The 25260-nt window shown below is 33.9% G+C and overlaps 1 protein-coding gene across 2 annotated transcripts in view; it reads right to left on the bottom strand.

Moving 5' to 3' along the window:
• JMY (junction mediating and regulatory protein, p53 cofactor) overlaps positions 1 to 25260 on the bottom strand; it is an 83241-nt gene that overhangs the window by 38979 nt on the left and 19002 nt on the right. For both annotated transcript variants that reach the window (XM_023495796.2, XM_031966103.1), the window contains exons 2-4: positions 18769 to 18942; positions 10854 to 11004; positions 354 to 523 (exon numbers count right to left, since the gene is read on the bottom strand). In XM_023495796.2, coding sequence (XP_023351564.2) covers positions 354 to 523; positions 10854 to 11004; positions 18769 to 18942 — 495 coding nt within the window. The remainder of the gene's footprint in view (positions 1 to 353; positions 524 to 10853; positions 11005 to 18768; positions 18943 to 25260) is intronic.

The raw sequence follows: 25260 nt of genomic DNA on the forward strand, positions 1-25260 counted from the left end.
TGCTTAGCTAGAATGCAGAAAAGGGCAAAAATGTGGAAGATGTAGAGAAGCTTATTTAGGCTTAATATAAGGGCAATGGGGAAAGGAGGAGAATCTTATTAATTAGAGCTATCTGTGTGGAGAATAGAAGTTTTCTCTGCAGGAAAGAACCTCATTCAGGCATAGGCTGGAAACTAGGTGGCCTATGAAGGTTCTTTCCAAATCTGGGATTCTACAATTATGTATGGCTTATATGATTAAAAAAGGTCAGTTCTCCATGCAAGGAAACAGATACAGAATATAAACGAATTTAAATTAAAACTTTTTCCCACTTTTCCAATTGAAAATGTTTCATCATTTTAATACAATGTTACCTCTTCTTTTAATGCATGTTTCTTCTGTTCCAAACATATTTCTTTAGCTCTCATCATCTGCAGAGTTTCCTTTGAAACTGCATATTGAAGTTTTTCCATCCTTTCAGCTGCTGCTGCCCATGATGCTTTACCAAATTTTTTCTGATCTGCTCTCATCCTATCATACACAGCTGCAGAAAGACAATATATAATGAAGATTCAATATGTATTCTGCTATTATTTCTGAGTCTTCTTGATACCATTGACAATCTATTTCAAAGAATATGAATATGCAAATTGTATTTAAGTGCTAGAGGCTATGTAAGATATAACTATAAATATCAAATACTTCAATAGTTTTTAAAGTGATTTTTAAAAATCTCCTCAAAAGTCAGAACAGGATTTTTCCAAAGGATTTCAGTCAAAAATAAAGAACAATAAGTTATTCGTCTTGAAACATAGTTTTATTCAAAGCAAACATTGCTGATGGTTTACCAGCTTTTCAACAGTGCTGAACTATTTCTTTTTTTGTAAAGAACATTTTCTTTTTTGTAAAAAAGGCATTTTTAAAAAAGAAACACAGGTATTTACTTAAGATATGTGAAACTGAAAATATTGTGCATCAACAAAATTGAATGTATCAATGAGAAGTGAATATCTGAGGAAAAAAAATCTTTTGTCAGATATCATTATTAAGGATATGGTATCCAAAACATGTTCAACCAAAATGAATATAAGATTAAAAACCATTCCCCAACACAAATAAATGGTTCAAAGGATACAATAATTTTCTCCTTCTCCCATTTTATTTGAAGAAACAGAATAAGAAAAAAGAAAAACAGAAAAGCAATACAAAGCAAAATGAAACAAAACAAGAGAACATTATCATGTGCCCAGCAGATCAGGGAGAATTCAAAATATATAATAACTTCCAATTTAAGAAAGTACACACACACACACCAATAGAAGAAATTATGTTCAGGAATGTGTGTCATATATACATATATAGTAATGGAATCAATATTATATTAATATAAATATAATGAATTATATTCAGGAATGTGTCTTTTCTTTCTTGTCAATAAAATTTCTTCTTTTGTTCTTGGCTGCACAACTTTTTTGCTTTATTCTTTCTTTCCCCCTTTTATCCCCTCCCACCCCCAAGCAGGCTATAATTAAGAAGGGATATATTGATATATACATATATAGATACACACACAGACATGACACAAAGACACACACACATCTCACTTTCATGCCATCATCTCCAAGCAAGTTACAGTTGAGATACATTTATGTATGTATGTATATATATATGGGGGAAGTATGTGTGTATATTAATATACACACATACATACATGCATATCCACCCCACATATACACATCTCTCCTATCCCTACTGACTCATTAAGATCTGCTCCATAACTTGGCTTGCTATTATGTATATAGCACCCCAGGGATCTTTCCCCCTTGTCTTCTTCCCTCACCTATTGCTTTGCCACCCACCTATCCCTCCCCTCTTATTTCTTTATAGATTTTGAAAGGTGCTATACCCTTTATGGTATATATGTAGTATGGCCTATTTAACCCATTCCCAATGTGAGTAGGTTTTCAGAACTACAGGCCCTCCTCCCCTGCTAATGCCTGTGTCTATTCTTTCTCTGCACCTTATCTGTATAACATGATTACTATGTTTACCTTTACTCTGCCAATCTTTAGCTACCCTATTCTTGATGTGAATCTTAAACATAAAAGATAATTTTCCATGTTAAAACAACAACAACAAAAACATGAAACAATTTGTTCATGTTTCAACAGTCTGTCCATGTCGAGTTCCTTAAAATTGCTCATAATTGAATATCGGGTTTTTTTTTTTTCCCATTCAAAATTATAGATAATTTTGTTGAATATGATATTTTTGGCCGCAGGCCAAGTTTTTTGCTTGTCTGCAGATACAATTCCAAGATCTGTGGTCTTTTATGGTAGCTGCTGCTGAGTCTTGTACATTTCCAATTATAGCTCCAGCTTATTTGAATTTTTTCTTGTTTCTTACAAAAATTTCTCTTTGATCTAGGGGTTTCAAAATGTGTTTTCCACAAAGGATTTCTTTGAGGCGGTGATCAGTAGATTTTTTCTATTTCTATTTTCCTCATGTTCTAGCCCTCCAGGAAAATTTTCTAAGATTATTTTCTGTGTTAGTATGTCAAGATTCTCTTTTTGGCCACAATTTTCAGGCAGTCCAATTATTCTCATATCTTCTCTTTGATCTGTTCTCTAGATCTGTTGTTTTCTTATGAAATGTTTCACTTTCTGTTCTATTTTCTCATTCTTTATAATGTTTTATTATTTCTTGAGTTCTAATAAACTCACTGGCTTCCCCTTGCCTAATTCTAATTCTAAGTTATTTTTTTTTTTGGAGGGGGGAAGGGGACTTCAAATAAGATTTTATTCATTTTATTTTTTTAAAATTATAATAACTTTTTATTGACAGAACCCATGCCAGGGTAATTTTTTACAACATTATCCCTTGCACTCACTTCTATTCCGATTTTTCCCTCTCTCTTACCCCCTCCCTCCCCTAGATGGCAATAAGTCCTATATATGTTAAATATGTCACAGTATATCCTAGATACAATATATGTGTGCAGAACCAAACAGTTCTCGTTGCACAGGGAGAATTGGATTCAGAAGGTAGAAATAATCCAGGAAGAAAAACAAAAATGCCAACAGTTAACATTCATTCCCCATTGTTCGTTCTTTGGGTGTAGCTGCTTCTGTCCATCATTGATCAATTGAAACTGAGTTAGGTCTCTTTGCCAAGAAATCCACTTCCATCAGAATACATCTTCATACAGTATCGTTGTTGAAGTATATTCCTGGTTCTGCTCATTTCACTTAGCTTCAGTTCATGTAAGTCTCTCCAAGCCTCTCTGTATTTAACCTGCAGGTCATTTCTTACAGAACAATAATATTCCATAATATTCATATACCACAATTTACTCAACCATTCTCCAATTGATGGGAATCCATTCATTTTCCAGTTTCTAGCCACTACAAACAGGGCTGCCACAAACATTTTGGCACATATTGGTCCCTTTCCCTTTAGTATCTCCTTGGGGTATGAGCCCAGTAGAAATACTGCTGGATCAAAGGATATGCACAGTTTGATAACTTTTGGGGCATAATTCCAGATTGCTCTCATGAATGGTTGGATTTGTTCACAACTCCACCAACAATGTATCAGAGTCCCAGTTTTCCCGCATCCCCTCAAACAATCATTATTTTTTCCTGACATTTTAGCCAATCTAACAGGTATGTAGTGGTATCTCAGAGTTGTCTTAATTTGCATTTCTCTGATCAATAATGATTTGGAACACTCACTCATATAAAGTGGTAATAGTTTCAATTTCATCATCTGAAAATTGTCTGTTCATATCCTTTGACCATTTATCAATTGGAGAATGGCTTGATTTTTTATAAATTAAAGTCAATTCTCTCTATATTTTGGAAATGAGGCCTTTAACAGAACCTTTAACTTGAAGATGTTTTCCCAGTTTGTTGCTTCCCTTCTAATCTTGTTTGCATTAATTTTGTTTGTATAAAGGCTAAAATTTTTTAACTTGATGTAATCAAAATTTTCTATTATGCAAAATTTCTATGGTCTCTAGTTCATCTTTGGTCACAAATTTCTTCCTCCTCCACAAGTCTGAGAGATAAATCATCCTATGTTCCTCTAATTTATTTATAATCTCTCTCTTTATGACTAAATCATGGATCCATTTTCATCTTATCTTGGTATACGGTGTTAAGTGTGGGTCCATGCTTAATTTCTGCCATACTAATTTCCAGTTATCCCAGTATTTTTTGTCAAATAATGAATTCTTATCCCAAAAGTTAGGATCTTTGGGTTTGTCAAACACTAGATTGCTATAGTGGATATTTTGTCTTGTGAACCTAACCTGTTCCACTGATCAACTAATCTATTTCTTAGCCAATACCAAATGGTTTTGGTGACTGCTGCTTTATAATATAGTTTTAGATCAGGTACAGCTAAGCCACCTTCATTTGATTTTTTTTTTTCATTAATTCCCTTGAGATTCTCAACCTTTTATTCTTCCATATGAATTTTGTTATTATTTCTTCTAGATCATTAAAATATTTTCTTGGAAGTCTGATTGGTATAGCACTAAATAAATAGATAAGTTTAGGGAGTATTATCATCTTTATTATATTTGCTTGGCCTATCCAAGAGCACTGAATATTTTTCCAATTATCTAAGTCTGACTTTATTTGTGTGGAAAGTTTTTTGTAATTTTGGTCATATAATTCCTGACTTTCCTTTGGTAGATAAATTCCCAAATATTTTATGCTGTTGACAGTTATTTTGAATGGAATTTCTCTTTGTATCTCTTGCTGTTGGATTTTGTTGCTGATGTATAAAAATTCTGAGGATTTATTTTGTATCCTGCACTTTGCTAAAGTTATGAATTATTTCTAATAGCTTTTTAGTAGAATTTCTTCAAAGAGTTATTTTCATCTTTGAAATGCTGTACCCTCTTTTTTCTTGCATAGGTAATTTTTTGACACTTAACAGGGACCCTTGCAAAACCTTTTGTTCCAAATTTTTTCCTCCTCTCCCCTAGCTGGCAGGTAGTCCAATACATGTTAAATCCAATATGTATACATATTCATATAGTTATCTCGCTGCACAAGAAAAATCAGATCAAGAAGGAAGAAAAACTGAGAAAGAAAACAAAATGAAAGAAAATAACAGAGAGTAAGAATGCTATGTTGTTTGTTTGTTCCCACGGTTCTCTCTCTGGGTGTAGATGGTTCTCTTCATCACTAAACAAGTGGAAATGGTTTGAATCATCTCATTGTTGAAGATAGCCACATCCGTGAGAATTGATCGTCGTATAGTCTTCCTGTTGCCATGTATAATGATCTCCTCGTTTTGAAGCTCATTTTACTTAGTATCAGTTCATGTAGGTCTCTCCAAGTCTCTGTGAAATCATGCAGCTGGTTGTTTCTTACAGAACAATAATATTCCATAACATTTATATATCATAATTTATTCAGCTATTCTCCAATTGATGGTCATTCATTCAGTTTCCAGTTTCTTGCCACTACAAACAGGGCTGCCACAAACATTTTTGCACATACGGATCCCTTTCCCTTCTTTAGATCTCTTTGGGATATAATCCCAGTAATGACACTGCTGGGTCAAAGGGCATGCACAATTTGATAACTTTTTGAGCATAGTTCCAGACTGCTCTCCAGAATGGTTGGATCCATTCACAGGTCCACCAACAATGTATCAGTGTCCCAGTTTTCCCCACATCCCTTAGATTTCTTGTCATCTTAGCTAATCTGACAGGTATGTAGTTCTACCTCCCTTTCTAATTGGTTAACTTTTTAATCTTTTTTCTTGGATGGTTTTAATTTTTTCTTTAGTTTTCTCTCAATATCCTATTTTTGAATACTTTTTTGAGTAAAATGTGCTCCTTTGAAGATGAATCTCAATCTTCTCTGTTTCCATAATATGCTTCAATGATGGAGTTCTTTCTTTTTTGCTGGTTCATTTTTTTTTTTTTTTTAAGTATTAGTATAAGTACCTCTAATCATGGGGTTGGGACATGGTGCCTCAAGCATCCCTTCAGCTCTCCACTCTGACCAGGAACCTCAAACCAAGAGCTTCTCCTTCCTACAAGTGCCCACAACCATTAGTGCCCTTGGCCCACTGCTTCTGCACGTACCGGTACTGGTTCTTCCTCAGCAAGGGTGGTCTCAGCATCGTAGCTAGGCTTGGTTTTCCCAATGTATCAAGGTTCACTCTGTCTTCCCAGACTCAAAGCCCGACTTAACAAACAGTCCAGGAGGTTAAAGTTTCTGTGGTTCCTGCTTAGGTGACCAGATAGTCTGAATGATCCCCACTTGATGTTTCTGTGGAGTTGGTCCTGAAGTGTTTACACTTAAGACAGGTTAATTCCAGCCCAGGGTCTTTCTCCAGATCTTGAGGACCCCTGTTCTGCCACAAGTCTTCTTGGTTTTTCACCAATCTATGTATGAGGTGCAAATTTGTTCTATACATTGTTGGTAGAGTTATGGCATCAGTACAACCATTCTGAAAAGCAATTTGGAATTATGCAAATAAAGTGATTAAAATGTCCATGCCCTTTGACCAAAGAAGTCACTGATAGAAAGGTCCCGTATACACCAAAATTTTTTTTACAACACTCTTTGTATCAGCAAATATTTAGAAAAGTAGTTATCTATTGAAATATGGTTTTCCTTTTATTTATTAAAATGGCCATATGATTCATTACAATTATTCTTGTCTACTACTATAGACTAAAACTAGGGAGACAATATGCATTCTGGTACTACTGGTCATTTTAATGAATATAACATAAAACATGTTTTATGTTATATTTAATGCAAGATTCAATGCATCATTCCTGAAACAAATAATGGTATAAAAAATGTAATAGAATAGTACTGTGTCATAAGAAACGAATATAGAGAAAGCATATAAAGTAATGCAAACTGAAGTAGGAGACAAAAATATATATATACATACGATGCACATGGAAAGAATGATCAAAACTGAATGTTGTGAATTTTTTAAAAATAAAATAAGCATGGCTCCCATAAAGATGAGAGAACACATCTCCTTTTGTTCCTTTTTATGGAGGTTCCATAAGTGTGGAAACAATGCACATACTGTCAGATTTTTATTCCTCTTTCTCAAAAAAAGAAATGTCCTTAATATATAGGATGGCTCTCTGGGTAGAATGAGGAAAACAAATAAAGGCAATACTTAGGTGCAAGTCCACATGAGATATATGCATAGAGTCACAGTGCAGTATAATAGAGTCCTATACTCAAATTTAGAAACTCTTATGTTCAATTATTAGCTTCATCTTTTGCTAATTATACAACCTTGTGCAAGTAACTTAAGCTTTCTGTGACTCAGGTTCCTCATCTGTGAAATAAGTCAATAACTGTACTTGCTGCTCTTACCTTCTCTGCTGAGAGAAAAGAACTTTGTAAACTTTGCATCAGTTAACATCTTCCTTTTTGTCATGTATTTGTCACTATATAATAACTCATACTACATTACATTCAGACATCCAACTTCAGATATACCCAAAGGATGAGAACCCAGTAGTTGCTAGTTCTTTTCTATCACACGAGTACTATCAATATTTTGCTACAAACTAGATTTTTCTGTTTTTTACCTTCCTGAGGAATATATTTTATTTTGTCAGAAGTATAACAAATTCAGTCATTTGTCTTACATAATTTCAAACTGATATCCAGAATGATTTAATTCCAACTTCTAGAAAAAAATCAAAAACTAATCACTCTCAAATTTCTTTAAACACAGTGGGTTTGAAAAAAAAAAGTTTCCCTAATATGGCAGAAACTAGGCATTGATCCATACTTAACGCCGTACACCAAGATAAGGTCAAAATGGGTTCATGACCTAGGCATAAAGAATGAAATTATTAATAAATTAGAGGAACATAGGATAGTTTACCTCTCAGACCTGTGGAAGGGGAAGGTCTTTATGACCAAAGCAGAACTAGAGATCATTACTGATCACAAAATAGAAAATTTCGATTATACCAAACTGAAAAGTTTTTGTACAAACAAAACTAATGCAGACAAGATTAGAAGGGAAGCAATAAACTGGGAAAATATTTTTACAGTCAAAGGTTCTGATAAAGGCCTCATTTCCAAAATATATAGAGAATTAACTCTAATTTATAAAAAATCAAGCCATTCTCCAATTGAAAAATGGTCAAAGGATATGAACAGACAATTCTCAGATGAAGAAATTGAAACTATTTCTAGTCATATGAAAAGATGCTCCAAGTCATTATTAATCAGAGAAATGCAAATTAAGACAACTCTAAGATACCACTACACACCTGTCAGATTGGCTAAGATGACAGGAAAAAATAATGATGATTGTTGGAGGGGATGCGGGAAAACTGGGACATTGATGCATTGTTGGTGGAGTTGTGAACGAATCCAACCATTTTGGAGAGTAGTTTGGAACTATGCTCAAAAAGTTATCAAACTGTGCATACCCTTTGATCCAGCAGTGTTACTACTGGGATTATATCCCAAAGAGATTATAAAGAAGGGAAAGGGACCTGTATGTGCACGAATGTTTGTGGCAGCCCTTTTTGTAGTGGCTAGAAACTGGAAACTGAATGGATGTCCATCAGTTGGAGAATGGCTGAATAAATTGTGGTATATGAAAATTATGGAATATTACTGTTCTGTAAGAAATGACCAACAGGATGATTTCAGAAAGGCCTGGAGAGACTTACACGAACTGATGCTGAGTGAAATGAGCAGGACCAGGAGATCATTATATACTTCAACAACAATACTAGATGATTGACCAGTTCTGATGGACCAGGCCATCCTCAGCAACGAGATCAACCAAATCATTTCTAATGGAGCAGTAATGAACTGAACTAGCTATGCCCAGAAAAAGAACTCTGGGAGATGACTAAAAACCATTACATTGAATTCCCAATCCCTATATTTATGCACACCTGCATTTTTGATTTCCTTCACAAGCTAATTGTACGATATTTCAGAGTCTGATTCTTTTTCTACAGCAAAATAACGTTTTGGTCAGGTATACTTATTGTGTATCTAATTTATATTTTAATATATTTAACATCTACTGGTCATCCTGCCATCTAGGGGAGGGGGTGGGTCGGGGGGTAAGAGGTGAAAAATTGGAACAAGAGGTTTGGCAATTGTTAATGCTGTAAAGTTACCCATGTATATATCCTGTAAATAAAAGGCTATTAAATTAAAAAAAAAAAAAAAAGTTTCCTATTGGGATATTTAGGTATTTCATTGGCATTTACATTTTAATAAGGAGAAGTATCATGGCAAAGCAGATATGAGTGCTCTGAGTCATGAAGACCTACATTTATGTTCTGCTTCTGACATGTTGGCTTGTGTGACGAAGTAATTCACTTAAATTCTCAATATTCCAGACAATACTTAGTACTATATAACTTTCAGAGAATGTGGCAATTTGCACAGTAGAAATTTAGTAAAAAAGTTGCTCATTAGGAGCTCCCCATATAAAATAATGTTTTTAAATAAGTTTATTTGTAATATAAGGAAAATTAATGGTTGCAGTTCTCCATTTCAAGTTCAACTACAAGATGAAAAAATATTGCTACCTGGTGCCATAATACCCACCACATTTCAGGAACATAATCTAAGAAAGAAAAATATCCTTTTAATAACTGAAGTTATAAAACTAAGTCATGAAATAACAGTGTTATTATAATATACCTTTTCTCACAAATGTAGGATTGCTGCTAGTTAAAATACATTTTGTCTTTTCTCTAGAAAATGTGCCCTAAAGATAAAAATGAAAGAATAAAGCAAAGTGCTGCTAAGTAAAGGCTAAAATGCTCTCAATACCTAACCCAGTATCTCATTCACATTTTAGAAATGTTTACTGAAATGAACAGTACTTTTTTGAAAACCAGAAACAACAATTTTCTCTAGACTTCATACTCTCTCCAAAGAACTTTTTAAAAAAATTGTTACCATTGAAATTTGCTTGTATACTAATGAAAAATTTAAGTAAACATATTAAATAAATTCTGTAAAAGATTTCCTGAAGCATGGGTCTTGACCATATTATTCTAGTGACTAAAAATCCTCAGTGGCTGTTACTGTCTCTTGAAATCTCAATACACCACTTTCTTCCACTTCACATATTTGACTACCTAATCTCCCTTCAAGGCTTACCTTAACTGCAACTTTTGTTCCTAAAACCTTCTATGGACAGCTCTCTTCTACATCTCCACTCCCTATACAAATTATTTTTTTTTCCTACCTGAAGCATTCCTAAAACAACTGTTCTTAACTTGGGGGATATAAACTTGTTTGATTAATCTGATTTCAAATGATTTTCTTTATAGTGCTATGTATTTCATACATTTTAAAAATTATTCTGACAAAAGAGTCAGACTGTCAAAAGGATTCATAATATAAAACAGGAAATGACTTGTCTTTTCTCTTGTTCACTTCTTTCCCTTTCCCTACTTTATCTCTATACATGGTACATCTTTCTCCCAAATAATATAACACTTCTTGAGGTCAGAGACAATTTAATTCTATCTTTGTATCACCAATCTCTAATATAATATGTTTTACCTAACCCTAACTCTAAATTGACTGGTGACTGAATCAAAATCCAAGCACTGGTGGTACAAAGAAAAAGATATAATATTTTAAAAAAGTATTTACAACAATTACTTTACTCCAAATTCTATAAACTTCTCTATTCAGGGCTAAGTGTTTGAAAATTCTAGGTAACAAGATTATAAAATAAAAAAATAAGTCTCAAAGAAAAAAATAATTTAATCTAAGGTCTTACAGCTTTGAAGAAAACAAATATTTTACATGTAGTACTATGAAACAAAAATATTTGTTTAAAAGTCGTTTAAGCACAATTTAACTTACCTTTTTGAGCCTTAGCTGTTATTTCAAAATACTTGACAGTGAGATCTTGAATAGACAACACTGCCATGTGGGCTTTGCGTTGCCAATCAGCATCTTCTTTTTGGAGACTTTCAATTCTACGGGGCCCCAGATAATCATTCTCCATAGAAATCTTTGGAGAAAAACAAGTAGCAGTTGAGAATCTTCTATATTTACATTTCCCTCCTTTTGATAACTCCTAAACATTTAATATGCAACATAATGAGCATTTTAACAAAAAATGATATAGTAGACTTTTATATACAAAAATTTCTCTAAACATATTGAGCTGACTACCTGCAAAAATAATCTGAGTACTTATTCAAGTCTAAGTAAAAGCTTAAAAACATTCTGCAAAATGTTAACTGCAATATGAATTAAAGAAAAAAGCATATTAGCTTTTCCCCAAAAAGTGTATGGTAGAAAGTCCTTCTTGATATCAATATTACATATAATTTAATTCCAGCTTTGGAGCAAACAGATTTTAATAAAACATAAAGTCCATTACAGAATACTTATTCACAAAAAGAATAAGGCAAAATGAAGGACTCTCAAAATGGTTTGACAAATAAAGAGCTGGACTAGACTGGAATAAGCAGGTAAAGCAGTATAAAGAAAGCAGGAATTAAGATAAGGTATAGAATTCAAATAGGTACAAAATAGGAAACATTCTATGTAAAATAAAAACATGAACAAAAGGTACAAGGGCAAAAAAAGTGTGATACCTATTGTGGGTGAGATAAAGTTCATGGCTGTCAAGAATACCCAGAGATAAGACATTACACATTCCAGTTTCTATCCCTCTCCAGCGTACCTCATACCAGGCCCACCTTTCCATGCTACCTTCTGAGTAGGCCCTTAGATTTCCAGGCATACATATACCCAGGACCTTATAAGACACAGCACTATCCATCATAAAAAAGAACCCTGGAAAATCTAAAGACCCCCTTCCCTGAATAGATCTCTCTCTCCAATCACCAATACTCTGTCTAGACTCATTCCCTAATAGTTAGCCCATCTTCCCTCTTTTGTACCCTCAGTGACTCTGAATCGCATTTCCAGTCTCTTAATTACCTGCTTCTTTATTCTCATTTCCTTGAAGTCCCTCTTATTCGCCATGTGTGCCCAACTATTCTACAAGGTACTAGTCTCTTAACTAGTCCTAGTTTCATCTCAAACCTCTTCCATTCTCACCCCTTCTATCTCCTGACAAATCAATGAAACATGGCTCACTCTTGGTGACAGGATGATACTTTTCTGTAGAGGGCTGAAACTATTGGGTTGATGCACTGAGGTCGGGACTGCTGAGCACTTGAGGCTAACTTCTGATTGGACAATACTCTATGGGCATATGCTTGGAAAATGGTCCTTTCCACTATCCGTGCTGGCTCAATGATTGGTGTGTAGAAGATTGTAGGAGGGACTAGGAGGTGGAGTAAGACAAGCCAGAGACACATTCTCGGTGGTACACAAAGGGAAAAGGCTTTTGCAAAGATTCTGCTTCCATCCTCCTCTTCAATCCTGCGTCTGGGGACCAAGAATAAAGATTAAAGACTTTTGCTTATCCTGACTCCAGTTGATTCTGGGTTATCCTGGGTGTTAGCATGGTTGTTACACTTTTCTTGCCATCTTTTCCCTTACTGGTCTCTCAAATACCAGTCACTTTAAAGTTGCAGTAGTAGAATTCGAATAGTCTTTGCTCCCCACATTTCAACTTTACAGACTCTTCCTCTGGACATCCTCCTGACTTATCATGCCTTTGATCTGAATGAAAGCTCCTTGAAAGTTGAGATTATTTTTTGCCATTTTGACAGAATGCCTGGCACATTATAAGTGCTTAATAAATGTTTGCTGACTTCTCTCTACATAAAGCTCTTTCCCACTTTTTCTACCACTCATTAATATGCTTCCCTTCTGAAATCATTTTGTACTACTTTCCATATAATTTCCATTTATTTATGAACTTAGGTATTATATTCCCTCCCAAACTTCTCCTTCCCCTAAATGTAAGCACTTAAGGAAAAGAATTGTTTAATTTTATCTTTTTATTTCCAGTACAGCAAGCACAGTGTCTTGACTGTGGGTGTTTAGATGAAATGAATTTCATCCTTGTTTTCCTCCTCACCTTAAAAAAAAGTGCACTAGGATAAGTAACAATATAAACTCATATACATACATACATGTTCACATATATACATTTGGCCTCTTTTTGTATTCCCATGCTTATATATCACAATGGCCAAAATAAGGGTCACAGAATATGAACATAAAAGCATCACATTGTCAGACCTGTGCTTCTCAAAAATCATTTCGGTTAATGAATGAAGGATGGATTATAAGGGAAAAAAGACTTTAGGCAGGAAGACATAAGCTATTGTAATAGTCTCCAGGTATGAGATTATAAGGACTATACCAGGGTGGAAGCAGTGTCAGAAAGAAAGGGGCATAGTTGAGATATATTGCAAATATGAAACTGATAGTTTTTGGAGAGAAATTAGATTTTAGGAAGATGATAGTGTGAGAATGAAGAACCCAAGAATCTAAGTTATGAGCCTGAGGTGTTATATACTATAGTAACAGGGATGGGGAAGAGAGTGGAAGCAGGTAGAGGATTTAGGGGAAAAGACAACAATTTTAGTTTTGACTAAGTTGAGATTAAGATGCCTACTGGTCCAATAGGAAGGGATAGAAATGTAAATCAAAACTATTCTGAAGTACCATCTCATACTAGTTAACATGATATAAAAGGAAAATAACAAATGCTGAAGGGAACATTGGGGGAGGAAGGAAGCAACATGAATGCACTGTTGTTGAAATTATGAACTGATCCAATCATTCTGGAAAACAATATGCCCAAAGGACTATAAAACTGCACAAACCCTGTGACCCAACAATACCACTAATAGGCTTGTATCTCAAAAAGATAAAAAAAAAGGGGAGGGGGGAAGGATCTATTTGTACAAAAATATTAATAACACCTTCTTTTGTGATGGCAAAGAACTGGAAAATGAGGGGATGCCCATGAATGGGGGAAATGGTTGAACAAGTTGTGGTATATGATATTGATGACATATATACACACATACATACACATATATATCACATATATATATATATATGTACAGGTATATGTGTGTGATGATATAAGATATGATACATGATTATGATATGCAATAAGAAATGATAAGCAGCATGGTTTCAGAAAAACCTAAGACTAACATGAACTGATATAAAGTGAAATGAGCAAAACCAGAACATTGTACACAGAGTAATACAATGCAGTAATTAATTTAGCTACTCTGATCAAGTCAATTCCTAAGGATTTGTGATAAAAAATACTATCCACTTTCAAACAAGAGAACTGATAAAGTAAGTACAGATTGAAACACATTTTTTCATTTTTTCTAAAATTATTTTTTGTGTTTTTCTTTTACAATATGATTAAGAGGGAAATATGTCCTACATAACTTCACATGTATAACTGATAACATATTGCTTGCTTCTTAAGATGTAGGGAAAAGGAAGGTGAAAAGGAAAGAATTTAGAAATCAAAATGCTTTAAAATGAATATTTAAATTCTATAAATTTTGTTGAGAGAAAAGCTGAAATTTTAATTTTAAAAATTAATCACAGCTTTGCTTAAAAAATAAAAAGAACTCTATTGGACAGCCATCTATTGGATATTCAAGACTGAAAGGTCAACAGAGAGGCTGGGGTAGGATAGATAGATTTGAGAATCATCAGCACAGATGAGATAGCAAAAGGGAAGCAGTATAAAAGGAAAAGAAGACCCAGGAAAGGACCTTCTTGAACATCGATGGTTAGAGGGTGTAATGTTGATGAAGAGCTGAAAAAAGTCTCAGGAGAAGAGTCAGATAGGTAAGAAGTTCTTCAGGAGAGACCCGTTTCTCAAATACATAGAGAGAAGAAAGTATCAAGGAGAAGAGAGTAACAGTATTAAAGGGCTGTAGAAATGTCAAGAAGGATGAGGATTTGCAAATTAAGAAATGATAATTTTGGAGAAGGTAATTTCAGTGGAAGGATGGGGCTAGATGCTGAATTATAAAGGATTAAGAAGAGAATTAAAAAAGTAAGTGAAGGTATTTATTGTAGATAATTTTTTCAAAGCCTTTAGCTACATAGAACAGATGAAATAGTTAACAGAGGCAGAAAAATGAAATAAAAGTTTTTTCAGAATGAAGGAGATAACAGCATGTTTGTAGGCAATAGGGAAAGAGATAGTATACAGAGAAAGACTGAAAATTAGTGAGAGTGGAAATGGCAGAAAGAAAAATATATTGAAGGAGATAAAATGAAATGGTATTGCTTGAGCAGATAGAGAGGTTAGCTTTGGTAAATAGACCAACTTTTCATTTGAAACAGGGCAAAGGAGATGGGGCAGATGACATATAAGTAACATGAGATGAGGAAGAGGGGAGAAAAAAGAAGTCACAATCAATGATAAGAGGTAGGGGAGTCTTGAGAAGTTTGAGGAGATATGAAAAAATGAAAGAGCTGTTGAGAAAAGTGGGATAGTGAGTTGTTGAGAGAAATACAGTAGCATTGCCAAGCAGCAGTGAAGGCCCAGTTGAGCTTATAAAAATCTGTAGTTGATCCAACCTGAACAGTTGCTTGATTTTTACTTTAGAAGGAGGAGAGCAGATGGCTGGAGTGATTTAAGGCTTGGCATAGTTCAATTAGTGAAATGGGTATGGGGCAAGGAACACAAATGAAGAGGACAGTGTAGAGTTACAAGAAGCTTTTTGAAGTGTGCTTTAATAGTAGTATCTTCCCTTTGATATTATCTCCAGTTTATCCCACATTTATCTTGTTTATACACTATTACAATTTTCATAATGATTTTCCTACTGCTGTCTTATTATTAAGACTATGAGCTCCTTCAGAGCAAAATCTATTTTGTGGGGTTTTTTTTGCTTCTTTGTATCACCAGTGCTTAACACAGTGCCTGGCAAAAAAAAGGCACTTTGGATAACTCAGTTTCATATACAATTCCCTTTTTATGTTTGGTTGTGTACAGAATAAAAATAGAGCTCTCGCAGCCAAAAATATCAGTTATATCATATCTCCAGAATCTTTGAGAAGCAGAGATAATTTAGTTAACTATCTGAATCCCATGATGCAGATTGCCTTGGGTGATTATTTGAGGCACAGAGCAGAAAGTTGCCCTGGAATTGTAGGTAGGGGATATATAGGAAAATAACATTTTTTTTTCAGGTTACTTTCCAAAATGGATTTACAAATATTCATTAGCATTAACAATCTGTAGGGGGAAAAATGTAAAGAACAGTGAAAGACATTAGTGCTTTTAGGCTTTGATAAAAGACAGATTTTGGGGATGGGGAAGGTACAGATGTGCCATATAGCTGGACCAATGTGGCATCAAAATAATTATTACATTAAAGCAAATTATACCATTTTTAATTAGTAAAATTTCTCAAATTTTCTTATTTTCATTACTGATAATATATTGGCACAGTATTTTAGACATATCATTAGCACAAATGTATATCTACTAAACAGATAGGAATATGCCCTAATATTATGAACACCAACATTCTTTATGTAATACAAATAAATAAAATTGCAGCAAACCTAAACTGTGCTTAGAAAGACCAAATTGCAAGTCTATGGGATAAAGTGATTTCTAATCGTTTTTGGTAGGTCTATTCTTAACAAAACGCATTCTACAAAGAGTAAACACATGAAAAATGAGGGTATATAATAAACCTTTTCTAATGAACCTTTAGTTGGCCATCTAAATTTTTTTTTAAAATTCAGACAATTAACACATATATATAGGAATGTACACACAGAAAAACACAAACATATTTAAGATACACACATCTAAATATATCTTTTTTAAAAAGAAACTTTTAATTACATTATTCTCACTCATATCTTCATTTTAAAAGATACATTTTCTATAAAATATGAAAGGGGCCACAACTCTTCAACTAAAAATGATTTGGTTCTAAAAACCAAATGGGAGGGAAAGTGCTTACTACACTTTATGACATTTATGAAATATATTAAAATTTATGAAGCACTTTACATATAGTATTTGAGCCTCCTAAAAAACTGATGAGAATGACACAATGGATCTTTGAGGAAAAAAGGAGCCCAGTGGTCATCTAGCACCATCTAGTCCTACCCTCATACCTCCCCCCCCCCTTTCTATTTTACAGGTAAATTAAGTGAAATCCAAGGAGGTCATAAGAGATTAGTCCCAGAGTACAAACAGAGGAAGTATTCGAGATTCTCTGACTCCAAGTCAATGCTTTTCCCACTGTTCCCTACAACTTTACTTCAAGGATTATGTGCATTTTACATTCCAAGAGCATGCTGACCAAGTGTCTTGTCTCTTGGTCACATAGTTAAGGTCAGAAGCAAGATTCGAATTTAAGTCTTCATAACCTCCAAGTATGGAACTCTATCTACTATGAAACCATACTATTCCAAAAGAAATGGTAGTTCTTTGATCCAGCAGTGTTACTACTGGGCTTATATCCCAAAGAGATTATAAAGAAGGGAAAGGGACCTGTATGTGCACGAATGTTTGTGGCAGCCCTTTTTGTAGTGGCTAGAAACTGGAAACTGAATGGATGTCCATCAATTGGAGAATGGCTGAATAAATTGTGGTATATGAATATTATGGAATATTACTGTTCTGTAAGAAATGACCAACAGGATGATTTCAGAAAGGCCTGGAGAGACTTACACGAACTGATGCTGAGTGAAATGAGCAGGACCAGGAGATCATTATATACTTCAACAACAATACTAGATGATGACCAGTTCTGATGGACCTGGCCATCCTCAGCAACAAGATCAATCAAATCATTTCCAATGGAGCAGTAATGAACTGAACCAACTATGCCCAGAGAAAGAACTCTGGGAGATGACTAAAAACCATTACATTGAATTCCCAATCCCTATATTTATGCCCACCTGCATTTTTGATTTCCTTCACAAGCTAATTGTACAATATTTCAGAGTCTGATTCTTTTTATACAGCAAAATAATGTTTTGGTTATGTATACTTATTATGTATCTAATTTATATTTTAATGTATTTAACATCTACTGGTCATCCTGCCATCTAGGGGAGGGGATGGGGGGTAAGAGGTGAAAAATTGGAACAAGAGGTTTAGCAATTGTTAACACTGTAAAGTTATCCATGCATATAACCTGTAAATAAAAGGCTATTAAATAAAAAATAATAATAATAATAAAAAAAAGAAATGGTAGTTTTAAGAGATTACTGTGATTGACAACTCAAAAGTTTCAAAGATCACAAATACAATTTTTTTAAAGCTTGAGTTTCTCATATAATTACTTCTAAGCATTATCAAAAAAAAAAAGCTAATTTTTTAAAAAGATAAACTAGCCTATTTCCTCTCCCATCATTATTCAAGCAGAGAATTAAAAATTCTTATGGTAAATTGTTAATTTCCAAGAAAAAAATTTTTGATGGAATGACTGATAATCAAAAAGGTATTTATACATTGGTTTAACACCATCTAATGAGTGGTAGAAAAGATAGGTAAATTCAATTGTTAATATTTGCATTTCAATCAATCTGAGCCACATTATCTAAACATGAAAACTGAATGTCATGAGGTTAAAATCTATGACCTTATCAATCATCCTCATGACTATGGACCTTCTAAATACAAGAAATTCCAGAACAGTCTCCCCCCCAAGTCCCAAGCCTATACTAAGCAGGAGAAGGCAGATGGAAGGGTGAGAAAAAGGAAGTTACAAGACAATCCACTGCATTTTCACTAGTGTCAAACCAAAATATGAGGATACTACAAACAATCCAGATAGCTACTATTATCAGACCAAAAAAAAAAAAAAAAAAAAAAAAAGTGTACCTTTATCTGTTGTCTTCTCAGCATTGCAAGTTCCCGCATATCTCGAAATGGCTGTAATAAGTACTGGTATAATTCAGTTGTGGCTTCTGCTAGACTGCTATATGCTTCATCCTCCATCTGATATAGGTCAAGAAGCTCCACCATACTTTCTGTGTTCTTATGTTTTTCTAATAACTGAAAAGAGAATTGGAAGATTTAAAGGATAAAATTGAAACCCCAATAAGAAAACTGATTACATAAACTTTAAATGATTAATATGAGTTATTAATATGAATACTATGAAAAGCAATTGGGAAGAAAGTTGGTAAAATAATTTTAACAGCTTTCAAGTTGATCTCTATTCCCCTAATTGTTTACATTATCTCATTTGATTTTAAAATCCTGTGAAGTAGAGACTACAGTTAATAATATTCCTATTTCACATGTGCAGAAACTAAAGGTCAGAGGGATTCTGTGACTTGATTAAAGTCAAAAAACAAATAAGCTTCAAAGTCAGAATTTAAATGCTGACCTTCTTCTATCTAATGCAGGTCTTCTGTATTCTATCCACTGTACATGCTTCCTGAATAAAACAAGACATAAAAATCTAGTACGATTTTATTTTAAAGTTTAACCAACATAAATTTATCACCTCAACAGGCCAAAAAAAAAAAAAAAAAAAAAGAACCTAGAAACCAGCTCAGTCATTCACTTCATCTCCTTCACAAAGCAGAGACAACTGCCCAAAACACCAATGATTCACAATAAAACTTACTTATGTTATATTTTTTATAAACTTATATATTTATATAAGTTTGTGTAGAAAAGGATAGAAGACTGTAAACAGGATTGCTTCATATAACAGCAAGAAACAAGGGGGGGAGGGGAGGAACAATTTATAGAAAAGTTGGCAATAAACCCAATTAAGCTAGATTACCTTGAGAATAATTCAAGGAGGAAACTAGAACAACAAAAAGATGAAAAATGTAAAAGATCTGTCAAGGTAATTATTATCAAATTATTTTCTCTATCAATGACAAAGCAATCACCACAGTCTCTAACATTATCATAAAAAAACCAGAAATGACAATAAGAAAAATTGACAGAAAAAAGTTGGATCAGAGCCAGTATAAATTCTAGAGATCTGTGATGAAATCAACATAACTACGATGATGGTGGGGAGAGAAAGAAATACAATTGATATATATTGTTATCACCAAAAAAAGATCAAGAAAATATCAGTAATCACTCCTACAACTACTTAGACATTATTATTTGACATATTTTACACACATATTAAGGATACAAAGAAAAGGAAGAGAAAAGAACAAGTAAGCTTCTTTAACTGATTCTACAGCAGAAAGTAAAATGCCAGTATGTTTATTGTTTACTAATTACTAAAAACAGTATGTCACTTTAGAGCCTCTCTCCATCAAATTTTTCCCATATAAACTTTCTTGAAAGAGTCAGGGAGAACTTTACTTGATGTGGCACTATTAGGGAGGATTCCAAAGAAAAGCCTAAATGTGAAAGGCAATCTCCTTATGAACAGTGAAAGCCATGCTCTTATTTACAGAAGCCACTGTACTATTGCAGTAAATCTAAAAACATGGTACATTCTCCTAAATGAGATCAATAATCATACTTAAATGTTTGACCTAACTTAAGTGAATGAAAAATGACTTGTCTGGATCATAAGCTTCAGGGGGATGGACAGGTCAAAAGTCAGTACATAAGGACGTATTTTGGACACGTATTATGAATGTATAATCAAATAGACCCAATACTGTGGGTTATCAGTATCCTCTAAGAGTTTAGGATACAAAACAACAAAACAAAAAAATCCAAAGACCACTGTAAGATCTCAAAGGGATATATAAAAAAACAACTCTTCTTAATCTCTTTTTATTTCTGGGTTACCTATTCTAGTCCATGTCTACTTCATGGCTTTTTTAGAAAGGTGGAGACAAGGAAAGGGAGAAAAGGAAAACCCAAACTGGCTAAAGAATGGGAAGAGGCTTGGTGGAATGAAAAGCAGAGGTAAGCAGAGGACTGAGAAGAAGAGTGGGGAGGAATTGAGGGGAGAAGAGGAGAAGAAAAAAAAAAGGGGGGGAAGAGAGAGGGAAAGAAGGGGAGGGAGAGAGAGAGAAAGGAAGGAGGAGAGGAAGAGAGGAAGGAAGGAAAGGAGAAGAAGGGAGGGAGAGAGAGGAAGAGACAGAAACGAAGAGAGGAGAGAAAGAGCAAAGATAGACAAGACAGACAGCACTTGGCCCAGGGGTTTTAGACAGGCAAAACTTAAAAGAAGTGAGAAGACAGCATTAATTGTTTAAAGGAAGAACTAGGACACAGAATTTTTTGAATATGTTAGGTGCTTGACAATAAAGGCAAATTGAGTAACTATCATTTTTTAGTCACAAGTCAACCAGTCATATTTTGAATAGTATGTACCTTACTCTTCAACCCAAAACTCTATTATTACTGGGTGAACAAGAACTTATTAGAAAGATTTAATAAATAAATAAGATTTAATAAGATTGTAAGTAGGTATTTTTAAAAAATCTAATAAAACCCTTCCTTCACAAAAATAACTTTTTTCTCTTCTTGAAATTTGATTCAATTATTTTTAACTTAATATGTTATGGATGTTATGGAAATAGACAAGAGATCCTACTTCAGCATTCTGATTTCTACATTCTTAATTGAATTTACTATCTCTCAAACTACACACACACACACACACATATGTATAATGTATATTTCTCACTTTACAAAGGATGTATGTTCCTCAAAAATTGCCTATAAATTGAAATTTTGAAAATAAAATTAGGTGTATCACAAAAAAACCTTTAAGTGACCCAATATGTACCATACTTTGTACTATTTCTAACATGATGATAATTGAGATTAAAATGTTTTTATTTCTACTTTACCAAACTATTAATTCTGCTTTTTAAAATGATCAGTTTACCAATTTAATTATGGTACAATGCTAAGTTTCAACTTTGTTTTGTGGTAAATAAATACAACAAAGGTAAAATGAGGCACATAGTTGAGCAAAATCAGTTTATTAACAGCATTCACAAAGTGGATCAAACTGGCCACCTGAGTAAGATTAGCACTTCATTCCTAATAAGAAGGGAACTGTCTTTACTGATACCTAGCTATGGAGGGAAGTCAGGATAGTTTTGAAGCATTACAAGTGGCTATGCTAGGAAAAACGGGCTGGCAATCAAGTGTAATTAATGGCAACCCTCTCTGATTAAGACAAGTCAACTGTTGATGTGACTCATCTACCTCTTGGAATTTTTTGTTAGGGGCCCAGAACTATCAGGGTTTGTTGTTTTGGGGGAAGATCAAGTCTTTCCTAACAGTACAAGGATAGGCAAGCGCCTATTCTAGGGTATGACACCAGATTAAGCAAACTGGGGTTTGCAAACAAGCAAAAGTCTGAGGAGCTAATGGCCTGACTTCTCTTTTCAACCACATTCTTAAACTAATTTGGCCCAGGAAAAACTGAAATTTCTGAGCAAGATAACAAATTAATTGCAAAATCAATATGGAAGTAATCAAAGGTAATACTAATTTTTATTTTTTCACAGTTGTATAAAATATTATTCATAATTTTTTAAATATCCAGGGAATTTTCACTGTTTTTTATACTACATGAGTAAAATACTGGCAGTATCTGATCATCTTGAAAACATATAAATTCCTGAAAAGTTTTGCATTTCTGGGGCAATGGATCCATGATTTACTACTACACAGTGCCTTGTTATAGATACACAAGACAGGCAGAATTATGTTCATAAACATAAAATAACAAGTTCTTTTCAGTAGGATCATTTTTCCTCCCATGCGCTACTCCTTTGACTTAGAATGATTACACAAAGAAACCAAATTTTCAGACTCATAACTCAATCATAATCCTTTTTAAGGCTTCCACAAATCATTAGTATTATATGCACATTATATGATTCATTGTCTTAATGAAGTTGATGAATGTAAACTTTGATATGGCTCCCCTATTTACAATATATTGTTCTTGCCCCAAAGGGTTCTCTCTTTGGGGAACCTGACTACAGAAGCTCTTCAGCTGCTTGAAGGTACCTGGACCATCCATTTTTTTTTTCCTTACTCTATTTTTATTTATTATTATTATTATTTTTGGGTTTTGGTGATTTTTTTTAAAATAAGTTTTTATTGACAGAACCCATGCCAGGGTAATTTTTTACAACATTATCCCTTGCACTCACTTCTGTTCCGATTTTTCCCCTCCCTCAGATGGCAAGCAGTCCTATACATGTTAAATAGGTTACAGTATATCCTAGATACAATGTATGGGTGCAGAACCAAACAGTTCTCTTGTTGCACAGGGAGAATTGGATGCAGAAGGTATAAATAACCCGGGAAGAAAAACAAAAATGTGAGCAGTTTACCATCATTTCCCAGTATTCTTTCTTTGGGTGTAGCTGCTTCTGTCCATCATTGATCAATTGAAACTGAGTTAGATCTTCTCTTTGAAGAAATCCACTTCCATCAGAATACATCCTCATACAGTATCGTTGTTGAGGTATATAATGATCTCCTGGTTTTGCTCATTTCACTTAGCATCAGTTCATCTAAGTCTCGCCAATCCTCTCTGTATTCATCCCGCTGATCATTTCTTACAGAACAATAATATTCCATAACATTCATATACCACAATTTACCCAACCATTCTCCAATTGATGGGCATACATTCATTTCCCAGCTTCTAGCCACTACAAACAGGGCTGCCACAGACATTTTGGCACATACAGGTCCCTTTCCCTTCTTTAGTATCTCTTTGAGGTATAAGCCCAGTAGAAACACTGCTGGATCAAAGGGTATGCACAGTTTGATAACTTTTTGAGCATAGTTCCAAATTGCTCTCCAGAATGGCTGGATGTGTTCACAATTCCACCAAAAATGTATCAGTGTCCCTGTTTTCCCACATCCCCGCCAATATTCCTCATTATCTTTCCCTGTCATTCTAGCCAATCTGACAGGTGTGTAGTGGTATCTCAGAGTTGTCTTAATTTGCATTTCTCTGATTAATAGTGATTTAGAGCATCTTTTCATATGACTAGAAATGGTTTCAATTTCTTCATCTGAGAATTGTCTGTTCATATCCTTTAAACATTTATCAATTGGAGAATGGCTTGATTTCTTATAAATTAAGAGTCAATTCTCTATATATTTTGGAAATGAGGCCTTTATCAGAATCTTTGACTATAAAAATGTTTTCCCAGTTTACTATTTCCCTTCTAATCTTGTCTGCATTAGTTTTGTTTGTAGAAAAACTTTTCAATTTGATATAATCAAAATTTTCTATTTTATAGTCAATAGTGAGCTCTAGTTCTTCTTTAGTCATAAATTCCTTCCTCTTCCACAGGTCTAAGAGGAAAACTAGCCTATGCTCTTCCAATTTATTTGCATTCTTATCCCAAAAACTTGCAAACCAGGGCTTCTTAAACTTTTTTCAAATCAATCTAATCTAGACCAAGGCTTCTTAAACTTTTTCCACTTATGACCCTAGGTATATAGGTATATAAAAATAGGTGTACAAAATCATTTACTCATAAATAATCATAATTTTGTGATCCCATATGAGGTCATGAACCACCTTTAGGAAAATGGGGTGGACACCAAAGGAGAAGCTATACAAAATTAATAACTGCTGATTCAGGACAATCAAAATTCAGAAAAGATGTGTACCTCTATTTAGGTTTGAATGACTATTTCTATCTGATAGGAATAGTGAAAAGCTCAGTCCTGTTGTACACTTCCGTGTACTTTGGAAGAGTACTTCCAAAGGATGGGACCACAAAAAGACAAGTTAATAAAAAGATTATCTCTTTTTATTTTCTTACTTTTGCTCCAAGTTTCCAAAGAAGTTTAAGATTGCTATCCTTTATTTTAAAATGTATTATTTAAGCGTTCAGGAGTCCTATAGCATAATCTCTATTTAAAATGGCTTAAGTTTCAATAGTATATCACAGTCTTGGGTTGGAACTCTGTCTCAATGTACAACAATAAAAAATTAATGATGGTGCTGTTACAATGATTAGTAAGCTATCTCTGGATATAAACCACTAGCATTTTAAAAATAATTCCTTTCTATTTAGAAGGCAACCTAATTTGGTGGAAAGAAAAATAGACCCATAGTCAGGAAGCTTGGGTTCAAATCCTAAATTTACTACTAACTACTTGTTGTGTTGCTTTGGGTCAAATCATTAATTCTCACTGTGTAGATGAAAAAACTAAGCAAAATTCTGAGAAATAAGTAGTTGTATATTTATGTCCCTCCCCCCAAGTCAAATGAAATCATATATGTAAATCACTGTATAAGTCATTTATCGTTATGAGCTAAATAGTGAACCGATTCTCCTTGTCTATAAAATGAGTTGAAATAGCTCTATGCTTTCTTTGAGCCCCAATTCCCTAACTCTTATCACTTCATTTACTGGTATTTGCTCAAAGCTTCAGGAATAA

Source organism: Sarcophilus harrisii, chromosome 1 (assembly GCF_902635505.1).
Source record: "Sarcophilus harrisii chromosome 1, mSarHar1.11, whole genome shotgun sequence".
Classification (NCBI taxonomy): Eukaryota; Metazoa; Chordata; class Mammalia; order Dasyuromorphia; family Dasyuridae; genus Sarcophilus; species Sarcophilus harrisii.